The 20,463-nt window shown below is 50.7% G+C and overlaps 2 protein-coding genes across 3 annotated transcripts in view; one reads left to right on the top strand and one right to left on the bottom strand.

Moving 5' to 3' along the window:
- LOC147115453 (uncharacterized) overlaps nucleotides 1–3,186 on the top strand; it is a 48,208-nt gene extending 45,022 nt beyond the window's left edge. Inside the window, exon 12 of the mRNA XM_085989717.1 lies at nucleotides 2,012–3,186. Coding sequence (XP_085845843.1) covers nucleotides 2,012–2,050 — 39 coding nt within the window. The 3' untranslated portion in view covers nucleotides 2,051–3,186. The remainder of the gene's footprint in view (nucleotides 1–2,011) is intronic.
- Nucleotides 3,187–6,877: 3,691 nt separating this feature from the next.
- The window catches only part of LOC147115452 (phospholipase D1-like), a 162,609-nt gene continuing 149,023 nt past the window's right edge, over nucleotides 6,878–20,463 (bottom strand). For both annotated transcript variants that reach the window (XM_085989716.1, XM_085989715.1), the window contains 2 exons: nucleotides 20,093–20,210; nucleotides 6,878–13,274 (listed from right to left, as the gene is read on the bottom strand). In XM_085989716.1, coding sequence (XP_085845842.1) covers nucleotides 13,050–13,274; nucleotides 20,093–20,210 — 343 coding nt within the window. In that variant the 3' untranslated portion in view covers nucleotides 6,878–13,049. The remainder of the gene's footprint in view (nucleotides 13,275–20,092; nucleotides 20,211–20,463) is intronic.

Genomic DNA, 20,463 nt, shown 5'->3' with positions numbered 1-20,463 from the left:
GCACAGGTTAGATACAGAGTAAAGCTCCCTCTACACTGTCCCCATCAAACACTCCCAGAGCAGGTACAGCACGGGTTAGATACAGAGTAAAGCTCCCTCTACACTGTCCCATCAAACACTCCCAGGACAGGTACAGCACGGGTTAGATACAGAGTAAAGCCCCCTCTACACTGTCCCATCAAACACTCCCAGGGCAGGTACAGCACGGGTTAGATACAGAGTAAAGCTCCCTCTACACTGTCCCATCAAACACTCCCAGTGCAGGTACAGCACGGGTTAGATACATAGTAAAGCTCCCTCTACACTGTCCCATCAAACACTCCCAGGGCAGGTACAGCACAGGTTAGATACAGAGTAAAGCTCCCTCTACACTGTCCCATCAAACACTCCCAGGGCAGGTACAGCACAGGTTAGATACAGAGTAAAGCCCCCTCTACACTGTCCCATCAATCTCCTGTGCTCTTGATTTAACCCAGTTATTAAACTGTTTAAAAAAACTACCAAAACGATGTAATCAGTGACCATGTTAACCAGTTCACTGAAAACAGTGGGTTTTACAAAGTGTGTTGCTGTGTTTTGAAGGGAAAGGTTTGTATTTCTATCGCACCTTTTACCACCTCAGGACATCCCAAAGCGCTTCACAGCCAATGAAGTACTTTTTGAATGTAGTCACTATTGTAAGTAAGAAACACGGCAACCAAATTGTGCCCAGCAAGCTCCCGCGAACAGCAATCAGATGATGACCAGATAGTGATGCTAGTTGAGAGATAAGTATTGGAAAAGGACAGCGGGGAGAGGTCCCCTGCTCTTCTTCCAAATAGTGGGACCTTCTACGTCCACCTGAGAGGACAGACAGGGCCTCGGAATAACGTCTCATCCGAAAGATGGCTCGTCTGACAGTGCAGCACTCCCTCAGCACTCCCTGGGAGTGTTGGCCTAGATTTTGTGCTCGAGTCTTTGCCATGATCTTTGAACCCACGACCCACTGAGCCAGGGCTGATTCCTACCTTTTGATGATAAGTAGCTTAAACCTTAAAATAGCGGTAAAAATTCCACCTCTGCGATTTCACTAATTTTTCGCTACGAGGCCTTAAATGTCCTCAACACACAGCGGCATGTTTACCCCCCCCCCCCACCCCCACACGCACAACCACCCCCCCCACAACCCGACAACCCCCCCCACACCCACGACCCCCCCACACACAACCCCCCCACCCCCTCACAACCGCCCCCCCCACAACCTCCCCCACACCACCCCACAACCACCCCCCCCCCCACAACCCCCCCCCCCCCCCGTATAACACCCTAGGAACATGTCCACATCATGGAAGACCTCTCCTGGTCCCTCAATACCTCCTCTCTGGTGAAGAAGGCCCAGCAGCGCCTATATTTCCGAAGGAGGCTGAAGGGATGTAACCTGTCACCCCTGATCCTCTCTAACTTTTACCGCTGCACTATAGAGAGCATCCTGACGAACTGCATCACAGTATGGTATGGCAGCTGTAGCTACTATGACCAGAAAGCCCTGCAGCGGGTAGTCAAAACTGCCCAACGCATTACCGGCACCCGGCTACCGACCATAGAGCACATATACCAGAAACGCTGTCTACGGAGGTCACGGTCCATCATCAAAGACCCTACCCACCCCAGCCACAGTCTGTTCGCCCTCCTGCCATCTGGGAGACGCTACAGATGCATTCGCACCCGTACGACCAGATTTAGGAACAGCTTCTTTCCCAGGGCTGTCATCCTACTGAACTCCACAAATAAACTCTAAAGCCTGCACATCTGCCAATGCACTTTATTATGTTTATGTTAATGTATTACAAGCCAAATGAATGTTGAATGTTTAACTGTCTTAATCCAAATGTACACTCTCGGGAGCCGCAAGCCTACATTTCGTTGTACTGCACTTGTGCACTAACAATGACAATAAAAGTTGATTTGATTTTTGATTTTGATTTGATTTGAAATGTTACTAACAATTCACATTTTTATGAATTTATTTCAGACTGTGCATCAGCACAAGATATTCAGCAGAAGACTGTGAAGATTATCTGAACCCATGAAGAATTCGAGGACAATGAAGACATTTGAAGTTATGAGGAAGGTTTTCATACACAGAGAGTTACTGGAACATGAGACTTCACCTCAAAGAGCAGTAACATCATCTAAAAGGCAATTGGATAAAGATTTGAAAAGGAAGGATGTTAAAGGATAGGGCAGGGGGATGGGATTCGAGAACAGAGCTCCGTTTGAAGCTGAAAGAGAACTTGCATTTCTATAGCACCTTTCACGATCTAAGGTCGTCCCAAAACATTTTACAGCCAATGAAATACTTTTTGAAGTGTAGTCACTGTTGTAATGTAGCAAGTACAGCAGCCAATTTGCGCACAGCAAGCTCCCATCAAAGAGCAAAATGATCATGACCAGATCATCTGTTTTAGTGATGTTGGTTGAATTGAATTGGTGTTGGATAATTTTTGGCACAGGACATTGGGGAGAACTGCCCCTGCTCTTCTTCGAAATAGTGCCACGGAATCTTTTACGTCCACCTGAGAGGGCCTCGGTTTAACGTCTCATCCGACAGGCAGCGGCTCCGACGGTGAAGCTTGGATTATGTGCTCAAGTCTCAAGAGTGAGGACCTTCCGACTCAGGCAAGAGTGCTACTCACTGAGCCATGGCTGACACCAGGCAATGGCCAAGGAACGATGTACAGGAACAAGGATGTCTTGCTGCAGTTGTACAGGGCCTTGGGGAGACCACACCTTGAGTATTGTGTGCAGTTTTGGTCGCCTTATCTGAGGAAGGATGTTCTTGCCATGGAGGGAGTGCAGCGAAGATTCACCAGGCTGATACCTGGGATGGCAGGAATGACGTATGAGGAGAGATTGGGTCGATTGGGCTTGTACTCGCTGGAGTTTAGAAGAATGAGAGGGGATCTCATTGAAACTTATAAAATTCTAACAGGACTAGACAGACTAGATGCAGGAAGGATGTTCCCAATGGCCGGGGAGTCCAGAACCAGGGGTCACAGTCTAAGGATAAGGGGTAAGCCATTTAGGACTGAGATGAGGAGGAATTTCTTCACCCAGAGAGTGGTGAACCTGTGGAATTCTCTACCACAGAAGGCAGTAGAGGCCAATTCATTAAATATATTCAAGAAGGAGTTGGCTATATTTCTTAAGGCTAAAGGGATCAAGGGATATGGCGAGAAAACAGGGACAGGGTACTGAATTTGGATGATCAGCCATGATCTCATTGAATGGCGGCGCAGGCTCGAGGGGCCGAATGGCCTACTCCTGCTCCTATCCTCTATGTTTCTATGGGCCGAACGTCCCCTTTGTGTAAAAGTTGTATGAAAGTCATGTGATCTTCACTTGCGTCCTCTCACTCACAAGTTCACCGTCTGATTGGTGGCTCAGATATGAATGTATAGCGCCTGTTTCAAAATAAGCCATAGAGGAGGGCAGTCCAAGTGCGTTGAAAGATCTCCCACCTCAACCTGGCTACAACACCCCAATAAACAACCTCATCAGACCAGCCCTGGCCACCGTGGTTGGTTTGAGGCCCTCCTACCTGGAGACCGCTCCGCCCTGCTGGGTGGCAGTGGCAGTCTGACTGGCACCACTTCCAACCCTGCATCCTCCTCCACTTGACTATCCTTCATCTGTGGATCTAAGCAATGAGTTGTCGACAGGCTGTTCCACCGTTGAAGCGTTGCAATCAAACCGACGCTCACCCAACATCTGCAGTGAGAGTCACTGGTGAAAGATCAGGAGTTAAGTTAAAATTATCCCCTAATTGTTGCTTGAACTCATTTGTACTCCTCACTTCAGTGTCCTTCCCTGGCAACTTATTCCACAATATTACCCGAGAGGTGAAAAATTCCCCCTGCCCTCGACTCCCCTTCTTGCCCCTAACCTCCTCATTTGTCAACTTGCATCCGCCGGGATTTGAGCCCTTCACACCTGAGTGAACAATGAACCTTAATCAACATCGCCGATTCCCCTTACAATCAATTGTCTCACCTCAAAGTCAGATCACCAACTCTGATTGGATGTTTTCCAGGAGGTTTCGTCACATGACCTCTTGCCTTCGACCGCCCCGCCCCCCGCACTCCCGCCATTGGTCGCCCGGCACGTCCATCCTCGCGGCGATTCGCCTTCCCACAGCCAATCGGAAAGCGAACAGACTCTTTGTTACCCGATTGGATGGATACTTGGCCGTCAGACAAAGAGCCTTTTTTCCCCCGTGTCTGATCTTTTTATAACAAATAAACAGAAGTGTTCGAAGAAAGTGAAGCAGGAAGACACGACTTCCTTTTAACGCCCCTATGATTGCTCTCCTGGGTGTTGCTGGCCGCAGTGTCCGGGAGAATAATCTTCAATTCCCAAAGATGCCAGGCCAATCCCGGGGGGTTGGCAACACCAACCCCAAAGCCTCCTTTTTTCCTCCAAGGAAACAAACTCAACTTCCTTAACTTCAAAATTCCTAAGACCCGGAATTATCTTTCCTGCTTCTCTCTGAACCCTCTAATGGAAAAAGGAGAGACAGACTTGCATTTCTATAGCGCCTTTCACCACCTCAGGACGTCCCAAAGCGCTTTACAGCCAATGAAGTCGTTTTCTGAAGTGTAGTCACTGTTGTAATGTAGGAAACGCAGCAGCCAATTTGCACACAGCAAGCTCCCACACACAGCAACGTGACAATGACCAGATAATCTGTGATGTTGATTGAGGGATAAATATTGGTCAGGATACCGGCCCTGCTCTTCTTCGAAATAGTGGCCATGGGATCTTTTACGTCCACCCGGGAGAGCAGACGGGGCCTGTTATCCGAAAGACGGCACCTCTGGCAGTGCAGCACTCCCTCAGTACTCCACTGGAGTGTCAGCCTAGATTTTTGAACTCGAGGGGGAAAAATTTGGTTGCTTAGCACCTCTGGTTAGTGCCTCTGGGGGGGAGGGAGGGCGCTAACGGGGCGTTAGGAAATTAGCACCCGAGCGCGGCGATTGTAGCGCTGCTCGTGAAATTGACCAGACATTTTGCGGTGGCGCTAAACACTACCGTCACGTTTAGCGCCGCAGATCATGACATCAGTCAAGCGTGCAACGCCCCATTAGCGCCCCAGACCGGATATTGAGTCGCGCCCCCTGCCTTAGCGCCTGCCGCTAGCAATGACAGGTAAGCACGGTGGCATAGTGGTTAGCACTGTTGCCTCACAGCGCCAGGGACCCGGGTTCGAATCTGGCCTCGGGTGACTGTGCAAACTCCACACAGACATTCTCCCCGTGTTTGCGTGGGTTTCCTCCGGGTGCGCCGGTTTCCTCCCACAGTCCAAAGATGTGCGGGTTAGGTTGATTGGCTATGATAAATTGACCCTTAGTGTTAGGGGGGGATTAAATACGTGGGGTTACGGGGATCGGGTGGGATATGTGTCGGTGCAGGCTCGATGGGCCGAAATGGCCTCTATCTGCACTGTGGGGTTTCTGTGATTCTGTGATAGAGGGGAACGTTTTCCAGTCGGGAAGGGGCTGGGGGAGCGCTATTTAAAAGGCGGGCATTTCCTGCCCGCAAACTTTTTGGTCCAAGGCCTGGCCAAGGCAGCAGCCAGAATTTAGCACAAGAACCAAAACAGCTGCATATTACATCAAATTCTACAGCCCAGAAACAGGCCATTCGTTCCCAACTGTTTATGCTGCACACAAGCCTCCTCCCACCCCTCTTCATCTCACTCTATCAGCAGTTGTACGGGGCCTTGGTGAGACCACACCTCGAGTATTGTGTGCAGTTTTGGTCGCCTTATCTGGGGAAGGATGTTCTTGCCATGGAGGGAGTGCAGCGAAGATTCACCAGACTGATACCTGGGATGGCAGGAATGATGTATGAGGAGAGATTGGGTCGATTGGGCTTGTACTCGCTGGAGTTGAGAAGAATGAGAGGGGATCTCATTGAAACTTATAAAATTCTAACAGGACTAGACAGACTAGATGCAGGATGTTCCCGATGGCCGGGGAGTCCAGAACCAGGGGTCACAGTCTAAGGATAAGGGGTAAGCCATTTAGGACAGAGATGAGGAGGAATTTCTTCACCCAGAGAGTGGTGAACCTGTGGAATTCTCTACCACAGAAGGCAGTAGAGGCCAATTCATTAAATATATTCAAGGAGTTGGATATATTTCTTAAGGCTAAAGGGATCAAGGGATATGGGGAGAAAGCAGGGACAGGGTTCTGAATTTGGATGATCAGCCATGATCGCATTGAATGGCGGAGCAGGCTCGAGGGGCTGAATGGCTTACTCCTGCTCCTATCTTCTATGTTTCTATATAACCTTCTAATCCTTTCTCCCTCGTGTGTTTATCTCGCTTCCCCTTAAATGCATCTGTGCTATTCACCTCCACCACTCCCTGTGGGAGCGAGTTCCACATTCTCGCCACTCTCTGGGTTAAGAACTTTTCTCCTGAATTCCCCATTGGATTTACTAGCTGATGTCGGGGAGTTAAAGCTAAAGAACAGTGGGCAATCCTCCCAAGGATCTGCCATTTTGATTAGTAGATCTAATACCTGGTAATATTCGATTTAAAGCCAGGCCGCTCAGGAATGAAATCAGTTTCACACAAAGGGGAGTGGAAATCTAGAGTTCCCTCCGCAAAAGGCTGTGGGTGCTGGGGAACAGTTGGCTATTTCAAGACAGAGATGGTTAGATTTTTGTTGGGTATCAAGGAATATGGGCCCAAGGCGGGTGAATGGAGTTGAGGTACAGATCAGCCATGATCTAATTGAATGGCGGAACAAGGCTCGAGGGGCTGAAATAGCCTCCTCCTGTTCCGATAGTAAGAATAAAACTGAAAAAATCATTTATTTCATACAAGATATTACCAATACTTATTTTGTTTAATTAATTAACGATGTTTACATGACTCTGTACAGTTCTGATTGTTGGGGATTTTCCCCGAGAGAACTGCAGACAACTTCTGCCCCTTCGCGCTCTCATGGGGAAAGCCACCTTTGCCGCGGAGCAGGCTCTTGCGGCGGTCTTTACCAGGGTGGGTTATAGGTCGCAGAGTCCACGGAGCAGCCGATCGGGCAGGTTCTACGTCGGTCGCAAACATCCGGCCGATGGAGTGTCGCCCCGCCTCGGAAACGACGGCCGCTCCCGCTCGCAGTCCCAGCTAACCCTTCCGCCACAGCTGATCCAAGTGCCACGATTACACCACCTGCGCCCGTGCGCGGGCACTGTGAACCCGCTCCGCCACTTCTGTCCTTCGAAGGACAGTCACGTAGCCGCCGATACCCTCCGACAACATCTGAAATTACGACCTCGCTACGACCGTCTTGTTACAGGAAGATATCAGTTAAAACAACGCAGATAATGATTTAGATTAACGTCGGGGAACAAAAGAAAAAACGCTCAAATAAAATATGAATGATTAAAAAAGCACAAAGGGGTGACAGTGTTCAATCCACGATTGACGGGAGGAAGGCCCCGAGTCACCGCAGTATGCCAGCCTCGTTTCATTTTGTCCTGTTTACATAGAAGCATAGAAGATAGGAGCAGGAGTAGGCCATTCGGCCCCTCGAGCCTGCTCCGCCATTCAACGAGATCATGGCTGATCATCCAAACCCTAGCACCCGGTCCCTACACCGACAGCCATCCCACACAAGCCCTATCCCCGTAACCCCACGTATTTAATCCCCCCCTAACACTAAGGGCCAATTTTTATCATGGCCAATCAACCTAACCCGCACATCTTTGGACTGTGGGAGGAAACCGGAGCACCCGGAGGAAACCCACGCAAACACGGGGAGAATGTGCAAACTCCACACAGACAGTCACCCGAGGCCGGATTTGAACCCGGGTCCCTGGCGCTGTGAGGCAACAGTGCTAACCACTATGCCACCGTGCTGTTAAATGCAGTGGCCGGTGTTTATCGTTCCCGCTCAGCTCGGGAAACCCCGCTGGCAGTCCCAGTGCAGACCCAGCGACATCAAGAGTTTGTTCCGAAGGGCGAAAGGGAGAGGCGAATTTGACAAGCCAGTGCTGCTCGCGGAGAGCGACATCAAGCGGACTCGGCAGATTGCTCCTGCCGTGTGTAAAGGGGCGGTGGACGGACCGTGGGGTTTCCCGAGCCTGGAGCCCGGGTTACTGAGTGATCCCAACTCTGGCCGCTTTCACATCCCCGATTCCCATCGCTCCACCATTGGCGGCCATGCCTTCAGCCGCCTGGGCCCCGAGCTCTGGAATTCCCTTCCTGAACCTCGCCACCTCTCCTTCTTTAAGACGCTCCTTAAAACCGACCTCTTTGACCAAGCTGTTGGTTACCTGTCTGAATATCTCCTTATGTGGCTCGGTGTCAAATTTTGTCTGATAATCGCTCCTGTGCCTTGGGACGTTTTACTACGTTAAAGGCGCTATATAAATGCAAGTTGATACTGCTGCCTACTGTTTTTTTTACAATACTCCACTTCACGCAATCCTTTCAACTGAACTTTATGGGGGAGAAATTGGGTATCGCCTATTTTGGGGCACTAATATCGGCCGGGCGTAAAGTTTAGTGCCCGGCGCTAATTCTCGCCTCTGACTGCAAAATTCACCTCCATCGCCCCCTGGAGGTGATTTGAGCGCTAAATCAGGCGCTACACACCTCTCTTAAGGCGCTAACATCGGGGAGCGAGGCGCTACCTCAGAACGCCACCGAAGCTCAGGTGATGTCAGTTACCATAGAAACCAGATAGACTGGCGCTGGCCAGTTCTTAAAGGGGAGGGGCCATCTTGCTGGCCAGCCACACCCTGCTCATTGCAGCCTTGAATCTCGGCCTGGAGAGACCTCGAAAGCAATTGTGTTGGAAGCACTAATGGATAAGCCCAGGGAAAGAGCTCGGCGTTTAGGAACCTCAAAAGTGGTGCTGAGGGTCAAAACTCCTCAGGACAGCGTTAAATCTCTCCAGACGTCTCTCCCCCTCTCAACCTGCGTGTACTAAAAATTTTGCCGACAAGAAATGGTAGGAAGCGGCCGCCTTTAAACAGCGCTCCCCCAGCCCCATCCTGACTTGAAAACGTTCCCCTCTACCTGTCGTTCCTAGCGCCAGACGCTAAGGCAGGGGGCGCGACTCAATATCCGGTCTGGGGCGCTGCACGCTCGACTGATGTCACGATCTGCGGGCGCAGGAGATCGTGCCGGTAGTGTTTAGTGCCACCGCAAAACGCCTGGTCAATTTCGCGAGCGGCGCTAAACTCGCCGCGCCCGGGCACTAACTTCCTGGTGCCCCATTAGCGCCCCCCGGAGGCGCTAACCAACTGAATTTTTCCCCCTATTTCTGTTACATTCGCAACCTTGGTATCATATTTGATTCCAATATGAGCTTCCAAACACATATCCGCTCCATCACCAAGACCGCCTACTTCCAGCCCCGTAACATCTCCCGTCTCCACCCGCCTCAGCTCAGCTTCTGCTGAAACCCACATCCCTGCCAGACTCGACTATTCCAGCGCTCTCCTGGCCGGCGGCCAATCTTCCCCCCCTCCATAAACTTGAGCTCATCCTAAACTCTGCTGCCCCGAATCCCAACTCGCACCAAGTCCCGTTCACCCATCGCCCCCTGTGCTCGCTGACCTACATTGGCTCCCAGTCGGGCAACGCCTCAATTTTAAAATTCTCATCCTTATTTTCAAATCCCTCCATGGCCCTCGCCCCACCCTCCCTATCTCTGTAACCTCCTCCAGCTCCACAACCCCAACACCCCACCCGAGATCTCTGACCTCCTCCAATTCTGACCTCTTGAGCATCCCCTGATTTTCAGCTGCCTGGGCCCCGAGCTCTGGAATTCCCTCCCTAAGCCTCTCCACCTCTCTCTCCTCCTTTAAGACGCTCTTTAAAACCCTAACTCTTTGACCAAGCTCCCAGTCCCAACACCGAGAATCCTCGCCTTGAGATGCACTGAATTTTTTTATATTATCGGCACCACCGGCGGGCGGTATGGAGCATGGGAGCCTGCAGTGCCACCTGCTGGTTGACACCAAGTACTGCAGCCCTACAAATGGAAAATTGGTGAGAGAGAAAATAATAGAGATGTGAGCTATCCTCTCCCCCTGTGTGAGCTATCCTCTCCCCCTGTGTGAGCTTTCCTCTCCCCCTGTGTGAGCTTTCCTCTCCCCCTGTGTGAGCTATCCTCTCCCCCTGTGTGAGCTATCCTCTCCCCCTGTGTGAGCTTCCCTCTCCCCCGGTGAGCTATCCTCTCCCCCTGTGTGAGCTTCCCTCTCCCCCGGTGAGCTATCCTCTCCCCCTGTGTGAGCTTCCCTCTCCCCCGGTGAGCTATCCTCTCCCCCTGTGTGAGCTTCCCTCTCCCCCGGTGAGCTTCCTCTCCCCCTGTGTGAGCTTCCCTCTCCCCCGGTGAGCTTCCCTCTCCCCCTGTGTGAGCTTCCCTCTCCCCCTGTGTGAGCTTCCCTCTCCCCCTGTGTGAGCTTCCCTCTCCCCCGGTGTGAGCTTCCCTCTCCCCCGGTGTGAGCTTCCCTCTCCCCCGGTGAGCTCCCCTCTCCCCCGGTGAGCTCCCCCCTCCCCCGGTGAGCTCCCCCCTCCCCCGGTGAGCTTCCCTCTCCCCCGGTGAGCTTCTCTCTCCCCCGGTGAGCTTCCCCCTCCCCCGGTGAGCTCCCCTCTCCCCCGGTGAGCTTCCCCCTCCCCCGGTGAGCTTCCCCTCCCCCGGTGAGCTTCCCCCTCCCCCGGTGAGCTTCCCCCTCCCCCGGTGAGCTCCCCTCTCCCCCGGTGAGCTCCCCTCTCCCCCGGTGAGCTCCCCTCTCCCCCCGGTGTGAGCGGTGACATGTTTGTTGAACCCAATACCAACAAATTCCAGGAAAAGTCCTGGGAGGTGTGAGGGGAGTGAAGCCACGTTAACCTCAAGGCAGCTGTGGCATCACCGTCCTGGTCGTTCCAATGGCATTTGACCGAAAATCTACGGCAGGCTCAGTAAACAACGACAACTTGAATTTGGAGCGCGCCTGGAAAAGCTGAACACCGTCCCAAGGAGCTTCACAGAGAGGCCTGCTCAAAAGAACAAAATAAAAATCAAAAATCTTGGGGCGATGCAGGAACTCTCGGCTGTAGTCAAAAGAAAAAGTTAGAAGCCAGCTCAGCTCGGCTCGGCCTGCTAACACGCTGTGTCCCGCCTCGCTGCCAAATTATGCACAGCAAGATCCCACAAACAGTGACGAAATGAAGGACCAGATAGTGTGTTTTGACGGTGTGAGCCACGGTGGGCAGTTGACAGCACTCTTGTCTCGCTGATGGATGGTCGCTTGCACACAGCAAGATCCCACAAACAGCAACCAGATAAACGACCAGTTAATCTGTTATTTAGTGGGGTTGGTTGAGGTATAAATATTTTCCCAGGACACTGGGGAGAACTTCCCCTGCTCTTCTTCGCAACAGTGGCGTTGGGATCTTTTACGTCCACCTCAGAGAGCAGACGGGGCCTGGGTTTAATGTATGATCCGAAAGTCGGCACCTCCGACAGTGCCGTCCTGGTCTGAAGTGTCGGTGTAGATTGTCCCCTCAAACTCCTGGAATGGGGCTCACAGCTGCCACCCTCTGATCCGAGGGCAGCACTGCTACCATCCAATCATACTGAAACACGGGTGACCAGTCAGAGCAATGGGTCAATCACGGCCCCTTCAAGTCCAGGACCCAGATTCCAACCAGCCCAAGGCGATGGTGTGAAAGTCTTCTCTCTCTGTTGGCAGTCAATGTAAAATGAGCTCGGGGCAGTTGTGAGTGGACAGAGGCCAAAGCACCAAAGGGGCTCTTCTCTGTAGCAAAGAGAAGGCCAAGGGGTGACCTGATAGAGGTCTTTAAGATTATGAAGGGGGTTCGATAGGGTAGACGTAGAGATGTTTCCACTTGTGGGGGAGACCAGAACTAGGGGCCATAAATATAAGACCGTCACTAATAAATCCAATGGGGAATTCAGGAGAAACTTCTTTACCCAGAGAGTGGTGAGAATGTGGAACTCGCTACCACAGGGAGTGGTTGAAGTGAATAGTATAGATACATTTAATGGGAAGCTGGATAAACACATGAGGGAGAAAGGAATAGAAGGATATGCTGATGGGGTGAGATGAAGAGGGGCGTGAGGAGGCTCGTGTGGAGCCGAAACACCGGCACGGACCAGTTGGGCCGAATGGCCTGTTTCTGTACTGTAAATACTATGTACCAAAAACTGCCCCTAATTTGGATAACTGGGGATAATTGGGCAGCCTTCAGCAGGTCGGGGGTTGGTCAGTTTGGGAAAGAGGGGGGGAACCAGCTCCCCCGAAAGGGAGTGGGATTCTCATGGAGAAAGGAGGGGTTCCCGGTTGTACGCAGCATGATGGGACCGGTCACGATGGGACCGGTGACGGGGAGAGGCTCCCGAGTTCCCATATGGCCTTTGGTGGAAATTAGGGAATGTGGCCCGGGGGGGTGGGTAGGGAAGAGGAGGTTTGGCGGTGTTGGGGCCAGGGCGTGTGGGCTGAGGAACAACTCTGAGGCAGATACGAGGGAGTTCTATGTTGCCCCTGATCCATCCATCAGCTGAACTAGGAGGGCTTGACATTGACAGAGAGAGCCTGAGATAACAACACGTTCCATTCCCCAGCACCGACACACACACATCTCAATGGAAACACAATTCACACCAAGAGAAAGTAAAGAAACATCTTTGTAAAGATCTGAGCTTCGAGAGGCTGAATTCTCCTACTGTCAGTGTCCGGCTTGGAAGCGGCAAGAATCAAAAAAACGTCAGACATTTTACCTAAAAATGTCTTCAGTCTCTCTGGGTTGAACACTGAGTTGAAGGATGCCATTAACCTTTTACCAATACAGCCAAGGTTGAATAATCCCGAGTTCTTCATACGTTAGTTCAGCGAGGACCCCACCAGATCTAACTCCGCACTTCTCCTATACAATGTCTGGTCTCCAATAGCTTGACCAGCGTTGGGCAGAGTAGGAACACGACCAGTTAGTTGGGCCTCTTCTCTTTGTGGATTGGCGTCTCTCTCTCTCTCTCTCATTTCCCTCATGTCCACACCTCCATCGGTACCATCCGCTCTTTCGTGCTCAAGGCTGGGAGGAGGTTCTCCTCGGACAAGAAGCAGAACGGGAACTGCACCAGGAAACCGCGGATCTTCTTCAGTTCTTCCACAGCTTTGGCTGGGTCTTCGGTGTCCAGGCCCAACTTGGCGTTGAAGTCCGCCAGCTCACCGTTGTTCCTCACATGATCCGAGGGAAGACACCTGAAGACCTGACTCAAGAGAACAAAACGTTCTTTAGGTTTCTTAAACAAACAAAACGAATTATCCACCTTCCCTAGTTTTCTCCTCATCTCAAACAACAACAACTTACATTTTTACAGCGCCTTTAACCTAGTAAAACCTCCCAAAGCACCTCACAGGTGCGGTAATCAGACAGAAATTTGACACCGAGCCACATTTAAAAAATGTTTTTTATTCATTCACGGGATGTGGGCGTCGCTGGCAAGGCCGGCATTTATTGCCCATCCATAATTGCCCCTTGAGAAGGTGGTGGTAAGCCGCCTTCTTGAACCGCTGCAGTCCGTGTGGTGAAGGTGCTCCCACAGTGCTGTTAGGGAGGGAGTTCCAGGATTTTGACCCAGCGACGATGAAGGATCGGCGATATATTTCTAAGTCAGGATGGTGCGTGACTTGGAGGGGAACTTGGAGGTGGTGGTGTTCCCATCCGCCTGCTGCCCTTGTCCTTCTAGGTGGAAGAGGTCGCGGGTTTGGGAGGTGCTGCCGAAGAAACCTTGGCGAGTTGCTGCAGTGCATCTTGTAGATGGTACACACTGCAGCCACGGTGCGCCGGTGGTGGAGGGAGTGAATGTTTAAGGTGGTGGATGGGGTGCCAATCAAACAGGCTGCTTTGACCACATAAAGATATATTAGGACAGGTGACAGGATTAGAAAGTGTGAGGTAATACATTTGGGGAGGGCTAACAAGGCAAGGGAATACACAATAAATGGTAGGACACTGAGAAGTGTAGAGGAACAGAGGGACCTTGGAGTGCATGTCCACAGGTCCCTGAAGGTAGCAGGACAGGTAGAAGGTGGTTAAGAAGGCATACGGGATACCAAGGGTCAGTGCTGGGGCCACTGCTTTTTTTGATATATAGTAGAGGAGAATTTCTAAATTTGCTGATGACACCAAACTTGGGGGTGTGGCAAACAGTGATGACGATACCAATCGACTGCAACAGGACATAGAAAGGCTAGCAGAATGGGCAGACAAGTGGCAGATGGAATTTAATACAGAGAAGTGTGAGGTGATGCATTTTGGCAGAAGGGACAGGGAGAGGCTATATACACTTAATGGCACAGTTTTAAAGAGTGTGCAGGGACAGAGGGACCTGGGAGTTAATGTGCATAGGTCCCTGAAGGTGGCGGGACATATTGAGAGAGTGGTTAGCAAAGCATATGGGATCTTGGGTTTCATAAATAGAGGTATTGAGTACAAAAGTAGTGAAGTTATGCTGAACCTTTATAAAGCGCTGGTTAGGCCACAACTGGAGTATTGCGTCCAGTTCTGGTCACCGCACTTTAGGAAGGATGTAAAGGCCCTCGAGAGGGTGCAGAGGAGATTTACCAGAATGGTTCAGGGGATGGGGGATCTTAGCTACAAGGACAGGTTGGAGAAGCTGGATTTGTTTTCATTAGAGCAAAGGAGGTTGAGGGGTGACTTGATAGAGGTGTACAAGATGATGACGGGTTTGGATAGGCTAGACGGGGAAAGGCTGTTCCCACTAGTTGATGGTGCAAGGACTAGGGGACACAGATTTAAGGTTTTGGGCAAGAGATACAGGGGGGCCGTGAGGAAAAACTTTTTACGCAGTGAATCAGAGGATAGTCAGCATGGCTTTGTCAGGGGGAGATCATGTCTAACCAATTTGATTTAATTTTTCAAGGGGGTGACTAGGTGTGTGGATGAGGGTAGTGCAGTTGATGTAGGCTTTTGACAAAGTTCCATATGGGTGACTGGTCAAGAAGGTAAGAGCCCATGGGATCCAGGGCAATTTGGCACATTGGATCCAAAATTGGCTTAGTGGCAGGAGGCAGAGGGTGATGGTCGAAGGTTGTTTTTGTGACTGGAAGCCTGTGTCCAGTGATGTACCGCAGGGATCGGTGCTGGGTCCTTTGCTGTTTGTAGTGTACATTAATGATTTAGATATGAATGTAGGAGGTATGATCAGTAAGTTCGCAGATGACACGAAAATTGGTGGAGTGGTAAATAGCGAGGAGGGAAGCCTCAGGCTACAGGACGATATAGATGGGATGGTCAGATGGGCAGAACAGTGGCAAATGGAATTTAACCCTGAAAAGTGTGAGGTGATGCATTTTGGGAGGACTAACAAGGCAAGGGAATACACAATGAATGGTAGGACCCTAGGAAGGACAGAGGATCAGAGGGACCTTGGTGTGCATGTACATAGATGCCTGAAGGCAGCAGGACAGGTAGATAAGGTGGTTAAAAAGGCATATGGGATACTTGCCTTCATTAGCTGAGGCATAGAATATAAGAGCAGGGAGGTTATGATGGAGCTGTACAAAACGCTGGTAAGGCCACAGCTGGAATACTGTGTGCAGTTCTGGTCGCCACACTATAGGAAGGATGTGATTGCATTGGAGAGGGTGCAGAGGAGATTCACCAGGATGTTACCTGGGTTGGAGCGCTTCAGCTATGAAGAGAGACTGGACAAGCTGGGGTTGTGTTCCTTAGAGCAGAGAAGGCTGAGGGGGGACCTGATTGAGGTGTACAAAATTATGAGGGGCATAGATAGGGTCGATAGAAAGGAACTTTTCCCTTAGTAGAGGGGTCAATAACCAGGGGGCATAGTTTCAAGGTAAGGGGCAGGAGGTTTAGAGGGGATTTGAGGAATAACTTTTTCACCCAGAGGGTGGTTGGAATCTGGAACTCACTGCCTGAAAGGGTGGTAGAGGCAGGAACCCTCACAACATTCAAGAAGCATTTAGATGAGCACTTGAAACGCCATAGCATACAAGGCTATGGACCAAATGCTGGAAAATGGGATTAGAATAGATAGGGCTTGATGGCTGGCGCGGGCACGACGGGCCGAATGGCCTCCTTCTGTGCCATTATGACTCTATGACTTTCCTTTATTAGCAGTGGCATAGAATATAAGAGCAGGGAGGTTATGCTCGAACTGTATAAAACACTAGTTAGGCCTCAGCTAGAGTACTGCGTACAGTTCTGGTCACCACATTACAGGAAAGATGCGATTGTACTAGAGAGGGCACAGAGGAGATTTACGAGGATGTTGCCAGGACTGGAGAATTTTAGCTATCAGGAAAGATTGGAGAGGCTGGGATTGTTTTCTTTGGAACAGAGGAGGCTGAGGGGGGATTTAATTAAAGTGTATATAATTATGAGGGGCCTAGATAGAGTGGATAGGAAGGACCTATTTCCCCTTAGCGGAGAGGTCAATAACCAGGGGGCACAGATTTAAAGTAATTGGTAGAAGGATTAGAGGGGCGTTGAGGAGAACGTTCTTCACCCAGAGGGTGGCGGGGGTCTGGAACTCACTGCCTGAAAGGGTGGTAGAGGCAGAAACCCTCATCACATTTAAAAAGTACTTGGATATGCGCTTGAAGTGCCGTAACCTACAGGGCTACGGACCAAGAGCTGGAGAGTGGGATTAGGCTGGAGAGCTCTTTGTTGACCGGCACAGACACAATGGGCCGAATGGTCTCCTTCTGTGCCGTAAACTTCTATGATTCTATGAAGGTTTTAAGGAGCATCTTAAAGGAGAGAGAGGTAGAGAGGTGGAGAGGTTTAGGGAGGGAATTCCAGAGCTTGGTGGCCCAGGCAGCTGAAGGCACGGCCGCCAATGGTGGAGCGATTAAAATCGGGGGATGCACAAGAGGCCAGAATTGGAGGAGCGCAGAGATCTAGGGTGGGGGGGGGGGGGGTTGCGGGGCTGGAGGAGGTTCCAGAGATAGGGAAGGGGGACGAGGGCCACGGAGGGATATGAAAACGAGGATGAGAATTTTTAAATGGAGGCGTTGCCGGACCGGGAGCCAGTGTAGGTCAGCGAGCACAGGGGGTGATGGGTGAACGGGACTGGGTGTGAGTTAGGACACGGGGCAGTGAGCACAGGGGGTGATGGGTGAACGGGACTTGGTGCGAGTTAGGACACGGGGCAGTGAGCACAGGGGGTGATGGGTGAACGGGACTGGGTGTGAGTTAGGACACGGGGCAGTGAGCACAGGGGGTGATGGGTGAACGGGACTTGGTGCGAGTTAGGACACGGGGCAGTGAGCACAGGGGGTGATGGGTGAACGGGACTGGGTGTGAGTTAGGACACGGGGCAGTGAGCACAGGGGGTGATGGGTGAACGGGACTGGGTGCGAGTTAGGACACGGGGCGGTGGAGTTTTAGATGAGTTGATAGTTATGGAGGGTGGAAGGTGGGAGGCCGGCCAGGAAAGTGTCAGAATAGTCGAGTCTGAAGGTGACAAAGGCTGATCCATGGCAAATGGAAGCTTTCATCAAGCAATGATGGCAGGAAAAGCACCGTTACACTTAAACACTTGTTCATCAGGAAAGATTGAACAGGCTGGGGCTCTTTTCTCTAGAATAGAGAAGGCTGAGGGGTGACCCGATAGAGGTCTTTAAGATGATGAAGGGGTTTGGATAGGGTAGACGTAGAGAAGATGTTTCCACTTGTGGGGGAGACCAGAACTAGGGGCCGTAAATATTAAGGGCTTGGAGTATCCGCTCGATTGTGCCGTTTCTTTTGGCGGATTGCCGGTGATATCAGCGTAACCGGCGCAAAAGATGGCGGCGTTCTAAGCGCAAATCGCCATCAGCGCCAATCGAGCTTCTGCCGGTGTAAAAAAACATCGCGCTAGAAGCCGGCCCCGCCCACTAAACTGGCCACGCCCCCCAGGTCGAATTAATCGCCGCGGCGCGTTTCCGCTAATTGCGCCTGTTGGCGGCCCTTCGAGGAGGCTCTAAAAACTAATCCGGTTCGTTTGGGCGCAAGGACACGGATAGGAACGTTTTGAAAGGTTCTGAATGACATTTAAAAAAATGAAAACTAAGGAACAGTCTGACTGCTGCACCCCAATATAACTAGTATTGTAAAACCCGGTTACTCACAGGCGGTGGATTCACACTGTGATTAAAACACTTATTTTTTGTGATAAACCCATTTTCAGCTGTATTAGTCAAACCGCACCAGGTTACCACTCTTAACTATATCACATAATACTTTTTAAAGTAAACTTTAATTTTTTTGAAATCATTACGCTTTGAAACGCCGTCCAATTGCGCTGGTTCACAGCAGGTTTTGCGTTCGGTGATTGACGTAAGAAAACGACTAGGCACTTGGTCTAAGCGTTAAACAAAGCTTTAATCAACTGTTTTACAACATGGAGGTCTAGTTGTGTCCTTCACTAGTTCCTGTTAAGAATGTCCTGCGCAAGCTGGGCCCGTGCCCGAGTATTTATACTCTCCCTGGACAGCACCACCCGCAGGCCGCTCAGTATTATTTCATAAGTCTTTCATGTCAGTGATCATAGAATCATAGAAATTTACGGCACAGAAGGAGGCCGTTCGGCCCATCGTGTCCGTGCCGGCCGACAAAGAGCTCTCCAGCCTAATCCCACTTTCCAGCTCTTGGTCCGTAGCCCTGTAGGTTACGGCACTTCAAGAGCATATCCAAGTACTTTTTAAATGTGATGAGAGTTTCTGCCTCTACCACCCTTTCAGGCAGTGAGTTCCAGACCCCCACCACCCTCTGGGTGAAAACATTTCTCCTCAACTCCCCTCTCAACCTCCGACCAATTACGTTAAATCTCTGCCCCCTGGTTATTGACCCTTCTGCTAAGGGAAGTAGGTCCTTCCTATCCACTCTATCCAGGCCCCTCATAATTCTATACACCTCAATTAGGTCTCCAAGGTCCCTCTGATCTTCTGTACTTCTCGCTGTCCTACCATTTAATGTGTATTCCCCTTGCCTTGTTAGCCCTCCCCAAATGCAGCACCTCACACTTCTCTGGATTGAATTCCATTTGCCACTGTTCTGCCCACCTGACCAATTTATTGATATCTTCCTGCAGTCTGCAGCTTTCTTCTTCATTATCAACCACACGGCCAATTTTTGCATCATCTGCAAACTTCTTAATCATACTTCCTACACTCAAGTCCAAATGAGTTTGAGCAGAAACTTGGGGGGCAAAAAAAAAACACACTTTTCAAAACGGGCGCAATTTGCGTCGGAATGGCCGACTGCACCAATATATCGAACAGGGAATTCAGGAAAAACGTCTTTACCCAGAGAGTGGTTGGAATGTGGAACTCGCTACCACAGGGAGTGGTTGAGGCGAATAGTATAGACGCATTTAAACGTGAGCTAGATAAACACATGAGGGAGAAAGGAATAGAAGGATATGTTGATAGGGTGAGATGTAGAGGGGTGGGAGGAAGCTCGCGTGGAGCAGAAACACCGGCATGGATTGATTGGGTCGAGTGCCCTGTTTCTGTGCTGGTCTTTGGTGAGTTTGCAGAGAAGATTTACTAGAATGGTACCAGGGATGTGAGAATTCAGTTATGACTGGAGAAGCTGTGATTGTTCTCCTTAGAGCAGAGAAGGTTAAGGGGAGATTTAATCGAGGCGTTCAGAATCTTTGATAGAATAAGTAAGGAGAAACTGTTTCCACTGGCAGGAGGGTCGGTAACCAGAGGACACAGACTTAAAGTGATTGGCAAATGAACCAGAGGGGGAGATGAGGAGAATTGTTTTTACGCAGCGAGTTGTTGTGATCTGGAATGCGCTGCCTGAAAGGGCGGTGGGAGCAGATTCATTAGTAACTTTCAAAAGAGAATTGGATAAATACTTGAAAAGGAAAAATGTGCAGGGCTGTGGGGAAAGAGCGGGGGAGTGGGACTAATTGGAGAGCTCGCTCAAAGAGCCGGCACAGGCACGATGGGCCGAATGGCCTCCTTCTGTGCTGTATCATTCTATGAAGTTCCCGTACCTATCAGACACCCAGCTGAGTGAAAGAAAGGGTGGTTTCACCCGTACCTTTTCATATATCGTGGCGTTGCGCGCGCTGGTAGCAATCCAGACTTCTTTGAAGAACTTTTCGTTGATGGGATCTTGGACTTCGATACTGGAATCGTTTAAAGCCCCCAGAATGAGCCTGAATGAAAGAGCATTGTTAAACAGTGTAATAATCGCAAAGCGTGGCGCTCATCCTCCTGCAGGGCAAAAGGAAGATTTACACCCCGACCATTTGGGAAATTCAGGCTCGGAAATCCCACGGGATTCGCCCAACCTCCTGCTGTAAGCTTTGGTGGAAACCTCCAGAAAACGTGGCCCTTCACACCCGGCCTTCGCGGGCGGAATGGGTTCGGCTAGGAGCTGAGGGGAATGCCCTGACTCTCGTGGGGGCC

This window comes from Somniosus microcephalus, chromosome 6 (genome assembly GCF_052327205.1).
Source record: "Somniosus microcephalus isolate GS21.2 chromosome 6, FLI_Smic_1.0, whole genome shotgun sequence".
NCBI lineage: Eukaryota > Metazoa > Chordata > Chondrichthyes > Squaliformes > Somniosidae > Somniosus > Somniosus microcephalus.
The sequence above is the reverse complement of the archived record's forward strand: the minus strand, read 5'-3'. Positions and strand labels throughout refer to the sequence as shown.